This window comes from Mus musculus, chromosome 11 (assembly GCF_000001635.26).
Source record: "Mus musculus strain C57BL/6J chromosome 11, GRCm38.p6 C57BL/6J".
NCBI classification, from domain to species: domain Eukaryota; kingdom Metazoa; phylum Chordata; class Mammalia; order Rodentia; family Muridae; genus Mus; species Mus musculus.
In genome coordinates, this window is record NC_000077.6 from 32,391,896 (window position 1) to 32,404,298 (window position 12,403).

General features: G+C 47.4%; 1 protein-coding gene across 2 annotated transcripts in view; it reads left to right on the plus strand.

Moving 5' to 3' along the window:
* Window positions 1–12,403, plus strand: part of Sh3pxd2b (SH3 and PX domains 2B) — an 80,417-nt gene that overhangs the window by 44,123 nt on the left and 23,891 nt on the right. For both annotated transcript variants that reach the window (XM_006514712.2, NM_177364.4), the window contains exons 5-7: window positions 4,547–4,638; window positions 5,171–5,196; window positions 11,966–12,100. In XM_006514712.2, coding sequence (XP_006514775.1) covers window positions 4,547–4,638; window positions 5,171–5,196; window positions 11,966–12,100 — 253 coding nt within the window. The remainder of the gene's footprint in view (window positions 1–4,546; window positions 4,639–5,170; window positions 5,197–11,965; window positions 12,101–12,403) is intronic.

Below are 12,403 nucleotides of genomic sequence, written 5' to 3' on the forward strand. Positions count from 1 at the left end.
TTGGTTGTTTGACCTTCGGTGCAGCAGTGTTCAGTTTGCAGAACTGTCCAGACCTGGGCTTAATACTGGCCTCAAGTGAATTAGTTTTCTTGAGAACTTGCTGATATGAAAACCAAGACTATCTGATGCTCTTGGTCTCGTCTGTGTTTCTTCACCATGTTGTGACACAGTCATGAGCTCTAGCCAGCCCCACAGTTGTGAGCCAAACAGACCTTTATCTCATATAGGCCCCAGCCTCAGTTTGCTTTGTTATAGCAACAGAAAACAGATTAACATAGGCAGACAAACTCCTTCCTCTTACCATCTGCAGAAGGGGGCAGGGACAGGGACAAGCTCTTTGATATACCTTCCGACTTCCAGAGGAGAGTTCTACATCTTCCATGTCCCTTTTTAAAAACTAAAAAGCCTGAAATTGGCATTCCAAAGGCAGCACCCATCTGTCCAGGCCCTGCTGGCAAGACCATTAGGTCCTTAGGGTCACCTTGCCCCACTGGATAATTCCTGCCTGTATATTCCTCTGCCCACGTCATCCTGCCCTGTTTTCTCCTCAGCACATCCAATTCTCTCCAGGTCCAGCTGCATTCATGTCCAGGGATTCCTCAACCTCTGAACATTTATTCTGAAAAGGAGATTTTTAGAACTTGGAGCTGTGAGAGACACCAGCTGCCTGCAGCTGCCTGCAGCTGCCTGCAATGTAGGATGTCAGAGACTGTGAACCATAAGGAAGAAACTGCTTAGGTTATACATGCATAAGTGATTCCTAATATTTAGACATCTGTTAAGAACATTGTGAATGGACTTAAGGCAATGGGATCCATCATACTGACTTTAATTTTAGTAGAAAGTGGTAATCCCCAACAGGTAGAAATAGCCAATGGCTATTGGTACCCAAACCTGACTGCCAGGTGTGTAGTAAGAAGCAAGAAAGGGCTCTGCCAGACCTAGAGTAAAGTTACCAATCGGTACCACACAGAAAAGCTACTGACAGCCCTGAAGTAGACCCACCCGGGCATGTTGGACAGGTTGACACTGACAGAAGGAGCCTTGCAGATCATCTGGATGACTGGATTCCTGGTCTTCATATAAGGAGGAGGTATGGGAGGTGGGCAACCTCAGCCTCATGGCACAGTGGGATCATTTCCAGGAACTTAAAAGCCATCACTATGAGAGGCAGTGTATAGAGATTTTAGAAAATAAAAACTTCCTATCTCTAGGAATAGAGAGACTATTAAAGACACAAAAGATACTGACCAAAAAGAAAATGTGTTTATTTGGCCACATTACATCTAAGAACTTCTGTTTAGAAAGACACAATGAGACACACGTGACTCCTGGGCTGCCACCAAGATGCCTATTGTCACACAGCCTTGTAAACAGCTACTCAGCTTGCTGTGGGGCTGCTAGGACACCAGCTGTCTTTTTGGCAGCCCTTGGCATGAGCACTGCCCGAGATGCAACATCTTCTGAGGGAAGCCCAGCTAAACCCAGCCATAAAGCTCTCCAGGAGAGGCCCAGCCCATGGCTCCACTGTGAAGGATGTGAGAGAGACATGGTCTCACCAGCTTCTGTTCACACAGGGGCCAGAGCATCACACTATCTCTAGAGCAGACTTCTCCAGCAGAGAAAAAAAGAATCATTCCTAATAGCTGCCATGCTGGCGATTACAGACTGGGGTTGATCCAAGACAGCGATGACTGATATCTTGAAGTCCTCTTTTGAAATGAACTATGTTTTGAGTTTTGATACAGGAAGCTTTTGGTTGGTTGGTTGACTTGGTTTGGTGTTTTGTTTTGTTTTTCTTAGACAGGGTCTTACTATGTGGCTCTGGCTGTCCTGGAACTCACAATGTAGATGAGGCTGGCCTCGAACTCACACATCTGCCTGCCTCTGCTTCCCAAATTCTAGAATTAAAAGTGTTCACCACTTACAACCCACTGATACTGTGAATTAAGCTCAGGGTCTCATGGATGCCAAACAGATGCTCTGTCACTGAGCTATACCTTCAGCTCCAGGACACCTGAGTATAGCCTGACCCAGCTCATTTCCTGCTGCTGTACCAGAACATCCGAGACTGCGTATTTAATAAAGAAGAGAGGTTTCTTTCAGCTCATGGTTCTGGAAGAGTATGGTGCGCAGCAAGGACTTCTTATACATTCCAACTCGTGGTAGGGGGAAAAAAACGAGCAAAATGTGGCACAAAGGCTTGATTTATACAGTGTACTGTCCCTCCCCCCTCCCCCAGCAAATCCTTGCTCACTGGAGAGAGCATTAGTTTATCTTGAGAGATCTGCTGAGGAGCCTTTTACTATCACAGACTAGATAGATGTAAGCTGCCTGCTTGCCACAGACAAACAGACACAGTTCAGCTGTCTGCAGATGTCTTCTCAGATGCCGCAGGGCACAATTCAGCTGGCATCCCTTCAGCAATTCCCTAATGTTTAGCTGCAAAAGCTACAGGACTTCAGAGGAAAGATCCCTGGGCAGGAGAATGTAGCTCTGCTCCCTGACAAAGGTGAGTACTGGTGCCAGTTACAGAGTAGATGCTTTGTGACAAATCAAAATGATCCACAAGGGGCTGGTGAGATGGCTCAGTGGTTAGAAGCACTGGCTGCTCTACTAGAGGACCTGGCTTTGATTCCCAGTGTCTACATAATAGCTCACAACTTTCTGTGATTCCAGTCACAGGGTATCCAATGCCCTCTTCTGGCTATCATGGGCACGTCACACAAATGGTGCACAGACATACATGCAGGCAAACACTCATATACATAAAATAAAAATGAATATCTCAAAAACATTATCAACATGCCATATGTCAGCATCTCTCACGCTGATGGGTAGCGAGTGGACAGTGAGTATGGAGGGGCTTCCAGGACCATTGCCCACCTCACACTGTATCTTTCCACTTTACGCTTGTGAAAGTAGCTCATCCAGGCTGAAGTGACACTAACCCTGGGACTCATTCATCCCCAGCACCAATGCACCCTAAAAATGTAGATCCAGCGGCCCACCTGTCCACAGATGGATGAAGGGAATATACATGGGTGACCCCCTGAATGGGTAAACAAGATACCAGCCAGACAAAGGAGAAACTTAAAGGGACAGAGGAGAATGGTGGAGGAGGGGCGAGACAGATGTTAGCAGGGACAGTTTCTCTTCTGCAAGGTGGAATGAGCTCTGGTTTGGAGGTAGAGAATAGGAGTGTGTTCAAGCCTTAGCTATGCATGTGAAGAAAGTTAATGGCCAATTTGGTATTAGTATGTATTTGACCACAATTCAGAGGGGAAAATGATGTAGGGGGTCAAAATCCCCTCAGATCCGTAGGTACAGTTCCACCCTGGAGTCCCCTGTGCATCTCCATGATGTGCATCTGAGCCTCGATGGATCACATGTGCATCAATGCAGGAGTGAATTCAGGCTTAGTTTTCAGAGATGTTAGGCAGAAAATACATGGCACATCTTATTACTCAGGCTACACCAGGCCAGAGGTGCAAGAGAGGCACCAGGGAGCACAGCCTAGGAGGCGCAGAGTCTTGTTGTGCTGTGGAGGCTTCTGTAGGGGCTGCATAAATCCCTCATATGCATGGTTGCACCCCCACCTCTGTGTCTAAGTGACATGGACCTGAACCGGCTCTATCAGTCACAGGCTGTCCAATGCCCTCTTCTGGAGGAGCCTTTTGCATCTCCATCTTCCCCATCCAGCGCTAAGAGAGGAGGAAGGGTTAAGTATTTGTTGAAAACCACAGAGTTCCCTCAGTGCGGTGCCATCTCTTGGATGAGCAGGATGCACCTTGTTCTTTTCCAGTCCGGCACTAGGCAAAGAAGATACCTGTTAGCTACTTGTATGAATACTTGGTAGGTCAGCACACAGAACAAACGCCCGTATTCTCCTTTACCCTCACCTGGCTTCTTGCAGCTTGCAGGTAAGCACAGCAGGGCTCTTTCGTGACCCAGCTGAGCCACTCTTCCAGATGACTAGGAACTGGCCAATAGAAGGCTAGCATGCTAACCCTGGAGACTTCCATCCACCCCATATCCAAATTGTTGGGCTTTACAGCCTCAGCTTGGGAAATTCAGACTCTCGTTGGACACACTCCAGATGTTCTCCAGTGGTGTGGTAGAGCCGGCAGACAGCAGAATATGGTTGACAAAGATGAAATGAATGGAATTCACGCTGTTAATGAAAACATCACTTTCCAAACGAGCATGTATAATATGAGCTGGATTGTGTACATATGAATATATAATGTTTACACGATGCCAGCATAATGTATCCTCTCCATACATCTGGGAGAATGTGTGTGTGTGTGTGTGTGTGTGTGTGTGTGTTCTCCAAGTCAAAGGCATCAGCATCACCAGGAAGCTTGTTAAAAATCCCTGATTTCAGGCCTCACCATAGGCCTGCTAAAGCTTCGGTGAGCCCCAACCTATGTGTTAGGAATCAATCCCGCTGTGCAGTCCTGGTGCCTGCCTGAGTTTGAGAACCACTGGCGACAGCGTTCTGGATACCCTCTCCTTCCTCGGACTCACCCCATCTCTGCTTTAGGCCCTGATCCAGCTGCCCCCCTACATCTCTCAGTGTGATGAGGTTCTGCAGTTTTTCGAGACAAGACCTGAGGACCTGAATCCTCCCAAAGAGTAAGTCAGTCTGTGGATTTCCCCAGGTGACACGTCCTCCCTCGTCCCCTCCCGCCAACCTTTCTAGACCCACTGGGACCCAGAGTCAGCAGACTGCAAACTAAGTCAGAGTTCATTGCCTCAGCCCTGCAAGGCCTCACTGCCTGTGGCTTCATAGCCACTATAAGTGGGTAAAAATCCCATTTAGCAGGCAATGGAACTTGACTAAGTGTCCCTAATCCGAAGTTGTTTTACATGACCACCATGCTTATCAAAGAGGGTGATAGCAGGGTAGACTGAGAATTTTTCCTACGGTCTCCATTCCCCAAATGCATAGAAGCCTTGGTCCAAGGATCCAGAACACTTATTAGATAAAGGCGGAACTGAAGAGGGGGGTCTTTCTTAGAAGAAGCCTGGGTTCCTGGAGTGGGCTTAGATTCATTCTCTCCCTGAGGATGCTGTGGGGTGGAGCCTGTCATCGTCCTAATGGAATCTCAGCCCAATACATAACAAGGACTGACCAGCTCTTTTCTCACCCCTGTCTCCTACACAGGGAGCATATTGGGAAGAAGAAATCAGGTAAGCATTGATCCCATTTCCTTCCTTTCATTCCTGCCATGTGCCCAGGTTCCAAGCTAGGGACACAGCAGTAGACAGAGGGATAGATGGACAGATGGATGGTGACTGGATATGTAGTTGGATGGGTGGGTGGATAGACAGACAGAGGGATGGATGAACAATGGATGATTAGTTGCACATGGAGATGATCAGCAGAATGAGTGGATGAGCTGGCGATTGATTGATGAGGCCTATTTCATCTTTTGCCAAAACCACTACGAAGTGATAAGACGAGAGTACCTTTGTGGTGTGGGAAGACAGGCATCTTCCTAACCATGCTGCAGAGGGTTCTGGGTCTCCATGCCACTTTGTACAAAGGAATGTGGACACTCAGAGCCTTCTGCAGTGCTGTAAGGGTGAGAGTGGGGGCAGGGGTAAGGTAGGGACCCTGAGTCGTGGGGACTGAGGGTGAGCTCAGGGAGTACAAGACTGAGAAGACACTGTGCACTGGGGCTCGGGGGCAGATCTGGGCCTGGTCCTCTGACAGCCTCTACCAGCCTACTGCCTGGGCAGGTTGATACCTGTCACTCAAACCCTGCTGGGCTCCTTCCATACAGGAAGCTTGCTTCTGCCTGCCTTTCTATTCTTGAGATGATTCGCTCTTCTGGCAGAGGTGGTCGTGGAAAAGACAAGGCATGTTCTAAAGACGACGGTCACTAGTCCATCTCTTCTTACTACCTATGCTCCTTCTGGCCCTACAGCCAATGTGGGTTTCAGAGCTTCTGGGGCCCTGGCCTCTAATCTCTTTGAACTCTAGGACGTTTTAGGGGCTCCATGCATGGGGAGGGTCACAGGCAGAGATTCCTAAAATGAAAACTAAGTTTCCTCATGTATGACATCCAGGCCTGGGTGTGGCTCAGTGGTAGAGCACTCACCTTCAAGCACAAGGCTTTGGCTTCCATTTATGTGCATAGTCACACATGTGCACATATACAAACACACACACACACACACACACCACACATACACACACATACACATAACACACATACACACACTTATACACATACCATACACATATACCACATACATACACATACCACACATACATATATATACACATACACACCACACACATATACACAGGCACACACATACCTCATACTCACCATGCACGAGATGCTCTTTATAGGATTGTCAAAGGGTCTATAATAATAGATGTAAAACCCTTCAATAGTGCTATCTAGTTGATGCTGTTCAATTATCCCTCCTATGACTCAAGCCTGTAGATGTCCCCGTTAGCACTCCGTCCACACTTCAGGCCTGTGCTCTCCCTCTCCTCCTGGGAGCAGGCCTAGGTCAGTTTAGTCTGATCATGGCAGAAAGTGAGGATAGAAACCATACCTCATCCCTCTTTCCTCCACCCCAGCCTGCTTTGCTTTGCTCTCTGACTACATCTGGCTCTCCTTTGGGGTTTAGTGGTCACTGGCCACACTGTGGCATCCTGCTAAAGCTGCAACTGGTTCTCAGCCAGGATAATGACACATTTCTTTTCTTAGCAAAGATTAGTGAGCAGCTGCCGCTCTGGGCTGGTCATGGAGTTTCTGGCTTTGCTTATGCAGAGACTCCCCTGGAAGGAGCTGGGGAGAAGGAGAAGGGAGAGAGAAGAGACAGCTCTGGTTGGTGAAAATAAGAGTGTCCAGTTGGAGCAGGCTTGATGAGGGATCTGTCTGGGAAAGTGAACAGAGGCTCTAATTTGTGGTGACCGTGGTTGATATCACTCACCTGCCGTGATGGGGCCAGGTTTATTTATAGCCCCACTGGCTGGAACTCGGCGCCTTCTTTTATTCAGAGTCAGAACCCTCCATAGGCTCCTTGTTTATCTGACTGGTGGACACTGCCTTGATTTTAGAGCCGGTTTTCTTGACTGAATTTAAGAGAGATTTAAATTAAAAACAGACCTTACCCCTGCATTTTCAATACCAAACCTTGGATGGGAGAAGGCTTGTCTGTCCCCAGCACTGCCCAGTCACAGCCAACTGGCTCCTGCAGACTTGACTTATGTGGTCCCAAATCCTGCTCATCCCACAGGGGGAAAAAAAATCTCACCACAATTAAGAAGGTTGTCTGAAGGCTTGCAAGAACATTTCTTCTTGATTTTTGCTTATTTTCACAATCTTCCAACAAGCCTGGCAATTTAGTGAGCTTATGGAAGGAAAAGTCTCACTTTGGCTTTAGTCAACATTTTAAAAATTCAAGACATATCATCAGAAAGAGAAAACACCTAACTCAAAAGTTTCTCTGGTACAATAGGCAACTATGTGGCTTAAGAATGCTTTTTAGCATTAATGACAGAATAACTCTTCTACTATTCATTCCTGTGGGCTATGTAACATAGCCTAGAGGATTTGGGGGAGGAGGGGGTTGTTCATTTGTTTGTTTTTGTGGTTTTTCGAAAGAGGCTTTGTCTGTGTAGTCCTGGCTCTCCTGGAACTCACTCTGTAGACCAGGGTGGCCTCAAACTCAGAGATATGCCTGCTTCTGCCTCTCACGTGTTGGGATTAAAGGCATGAGCTACTAATGCCCAACTAGGAATCTTTTGGTTGCCTCTGTGGCAATATCTAGAACCTATTTGCCTTGAGAGAGATGTTCCTGGTACCATGCATAATGGGGCTTAGTTGCAATATCACACTCCACCGCTAGCGTCTCTATGTCGCACCTAATGGTCTGAAGCCTCATTATTATTTGTTTTTTAGATTTATTTATTTATTTTGTGTATGTGAGTACACTGTTGCTCTCTTCAAACAAACCAGAGGAGGACATTGGATCCCATTACAGATGGTTGTGAGCCACCATGTGGTTTCTGGGATTCGAACTCAGGATCCCTGGAAGAGCACTCAGTGCTCTTAACTGCTGAGCCATCTCTCCAGCCCCCTAAAGCCTCATTTAAGCCTCCTGTCTAATCACCTGAAACCATACATTTTGTCACCAGTGTTGATAAGTGGGGTATTCTGAGTAAAATGTGCACAACTTGTCCTGGAAGCAACACTTGGAAGCAGTTCCCTGCTCTTACCTCTGAAGCATGTCTCAGTAAAGGGACTATAGCCTAAAGCCCCAAACCCGAGCCCTGAGCCCTGTGCTCTGCTGAGCTCTGCTCATGTAACCAAAGGCCAGCACTCTGCCCTCTGCTTCGTATCTCATGGTTTCCGATTCTGTCACTCAGTATTTACTGTGTGTTTGGCAGTGCTAGTCCCCACGGACCTAGACAAGAAGTCATTAAATCCAAGTTTTAAAATATTCCATTTGGGTTTTTATTGAGCTCCATTGGGTTCCATTCGTGGTCTAGATCATGAATTGACAAACTTTTTCTAAAGGGCCAAATAATATATAGATAATTCACACATTACAGGTCATATGCAGTCTGTCACCAACAATAATATTATAGTATTCACCTTTCCTCCTCCTCTTCCTCTTTCTCCTTTTCTTCCTCCTTACCCACAAACACTTTAAAAACACTTCAGAGTAGATGGGATCACCTGACGCCCTTGTAGAGGACCCAGGGTGAGTTCCCAGGACCCACACTGTGGCTCAGAACCAGTTCCAGGGATCCGACGCCCTCTTCTGACCTGCAAGCATCAGGCAGGCATTTGATTCACACACATATAGGCAAATACTCATACACATTAATTAATTAATTTTTTAGAAGCCTGCAAACCAGAGGATTCCTGCTAGAACACAGATACCTAAACCACAGCAGGGAAACATACACAGGGAGACAGGGAAATGCATGGAGTTGATTTTTTTTTTTTTAAGTAACATGGAGAGGCCAAAGGGATGGCTCAGTAGTTAAGAGCACTTGTGCTCTTGCTGAAGGACCAAGCTCAGTTTCCAGCACTCACACCAGGCTGCCCACAGCTGCATGTAACTTTAGCGCTGGGTGGTCCTCTGACTTCCATGGGAGTCAGCCGGTGTGTGCACATACCCACACATTTACACACAACTCAAATTGATCTTTAAAATATAGTTTTAATTAAAAAGCAAACCAGAAAGGAACAAAAGTTGCAGAGGCAATGCCAGGCTGTCAGAGGGGTCAACGCAGGTGCCCTTGAGGAAAGGATCCAGGGATGCCAACGGCTGGTGAAGACTGTCTCTCGAAAAGAGAACAGCATGTGCTTCAAGCTCTGAGAAATAGGGAGCGCTAAGGCTGCTGGCTCAACATGGCTAGGTAAGGCATACAAACGTGAGGTAGATTTGGCTGCTGGTGACAGAAACTTCTAAAGGATTATAGCTGAAACGATTCAATAGTGTTTATTAGTTCAAACACAAAAGATAGCTGAGCTTGGCGTAGCATTTGATGGTAAAGGATCAGGGGCCTACCTTACAGCTTTGCCATACGGGCCAGTGTTCTCAAGGTTACCTTCTGGTCCAAGATGGCTGCTGGAGCACCAGCCATCACATTCCCATTGAGGCCAGGAGAAATGAACAGGTGAAGCAGGGCAAGCCTCTTTCCATAAGAACATCAAGCAGTTGTACATACCTCTGTTTAGACCCACAAACTGATTCTAAATCTCATACTATTCCCAAGTGGAAAGGTGTTTTCCCAAATGTTCAATGTAGCCAGCCTCAGATCAGCAGTCTTGTTAGTGTAGAATAATAAGAACAGGAGATAAGTTTCCCTTCTGCCCTCTGGAGTGGGGTGTGGGGATGTGTTCTCACTGGTTACCAGGCAGATCAAGCAGAGCTTTGCAGGCACTGGGCATTTCTTATGTGAGGTGAGAGCCACAATAGCAGAGCATTGCCTGTGGAGGATGATCGAACCAAGTGATTGTCTACCTGAAGACTCGTGAACAATATGGTGGATTGAGGCTGGCATCAAAGACCAATCAGGAAATCAAGACAAGGTGGCTCCCATTAGCATGAGGGTTTTCTGGCCCTCAAGCAGGCTCTACTCCGTGTGGACTCTGGTTTGTGCTGTTGAACATAAAAGAATCCTTATTTGCAGTGGCTAAGAACTCCAGAGAGCCAGCACCTTAGACTTGTTGACCCCTTGCATTATCGGGTCCTACAGTAGCAGAACTTGCCTGGTTAACCTGGTGGGAAGTTCTCTCCAGTAGGGTCAGACCACCAGCCTATGTAGCTGTCTGGCTTTGGTGGACTGTTGAACTGTGAGAAGGTAGTTAAAGACAGAGAGCTAGAAAGAGTGATAATAGACTCTGAGAAATATAAAGAAAGGACACATCGTGACTAGATTCTGTGGTGGACCTAGAAACTGCTAAGGAAAGAAAGCCGGATGACCTCAGACATTACCTTCTTCCCTATCTATCTATGGTCCGCCATCCATTTCCAAGCCCGGGTGGGGAGCCCGTGGACACGTCACTTACTATCTTCAGTGTGTTTATATCTGTAACAGGCAGTGCCCACCTCAAGCACAATGATACCAGAAAGGTTTGCAATGGTTTGCAGCCCATGGGGGTGAAGGACATTCTTTTCCAGGCTCTCTCCCGTCTAGCCTTCTTTGCCACCTACATCCTGCATCTCTCCTCTCCCCTCATCCTGCCCAGTGGAGACTCGGGTGCAGGTGGTTAGGGTATACCCTGATCATATGCCTTCTTAGAAGGGTCAATGACCAGAACCTGCTCACAGAGCCAAGAAGCAGGCACACACACACACACACACACACACACACACACACACACACACACGTCACGCTGCCTCCTTCTCTTTGACGTCTCTGAACGGAGATGTTCCTTTTAAGTCTTCTGTGGAGTGTCTTTGTGAGCATGCCCATCTGTCTTAGTGGGCAGCAGGGCTTCACAGCTCCAGGGTGTGACGCACACACTGCTCACCAGGGAAGCAGGCTGCCTGGAAACTCTTCCCACACTTTCCCCTCCTGGGACCACTGCCCAGCTCCAATGCCACGATTTCCTCTTGCCTAACGACTTCACACCCTCAGTCTGGGTGCTCTCCCCCTTACCAGCCTCTGCCTCTCTGCACATGACAGCCAGAGACACTTGTCCAGCTGTACATCCTGCCATTCCCTGCCTTAATTCAAGATTTAAAAATCCAAACTTACCAAGTCCTCGGCCTCAGACCAATGCTTTCCTTGGGGACTTCTCTCACTACCTTGCCTACTACCTGGCAGAACTCTGCCTCCCAACCTCATTCTACTCCTGAAGGCTCCCAGGCCTTCTCTATCATAGAGGAGCCCAATCCTCCTTGACTCCCAGGACACCTTCCCTCATGGGTCTCTGCTTTCTGCTTAGGAAGTCTTGCTGACCACTCATTTAGTACAGTGTTGCCTTTCCTGTTCATTCTCTGCCATCCTGGGTATCCATGCTAATATAATTTGATCTCTTGTTCGTATGTATGTATACACATATCTCTCATTGTTTATCTCCCCCATTTCCTTGAGTTATTTGAAGCTGGAAGGAATCCATTTCATCTATTTTTGTGTCAACAAAAGTATGTAGAGCATCACGGTTGACCTATGAGTTCGTAGGTGGGCTTAGGATGAAGTTGGATGGATGAGACAGGCTGGGTGGTGACCTCAAGCTAATTTAAACCATCCCCTTGAGCTCCCCAAAGGCAGCCAGCTTCTGGGCATACGCCTCATCTTACTTACTTGGAACCTCTTGGTACCCCACCCCCCCCAGTGCTCTTGGTAAACATTAGTGCCTGAGTAAGAAAATGAATGAGAGGATACAAGGATAAAGAGTTGGGGCATGAGACAAATCCTGTAACAAAGACTGTTGGGGCTAATGGGATGTTTGGTGGCATTTGCTGTCCTCAGGGAATGACCCGACCTCAGTGGACCCTATGGTCCTGGAGCAGTATGTGGTAGTGGCAGACTATCAGAAGCAGGAGAGCTCAGAGATCAGCCTCAGTGTGGGCCAAGTAGTGGACATCATTGAGAAGAATGAGTCAGGTAAGGACCTGGACCACCTTTCCCGTACCCTGAACTATATCACCCCCAGAGCCACTGAGGGCTCATGGCCACTGTCTCAGGAGCCTGCTGGACTGGGTGTTGCCGTTGTTTGAGGCCTGCTCCCATAAACAGTGCTGGTTTTCAAATACTTATGGACAGAGTCGAGCGCTCCTTTGAGAATTTTCTGTGTTAATTTTCCTTGGGAATCCCCAAGAAAGCTGCAGATCTGAGAGAGGAGTCCCATAGAGACTGACTATCAAAAACAAATTAGAAGAAACTCTTCAGAGAAGATGGGCATCTGCC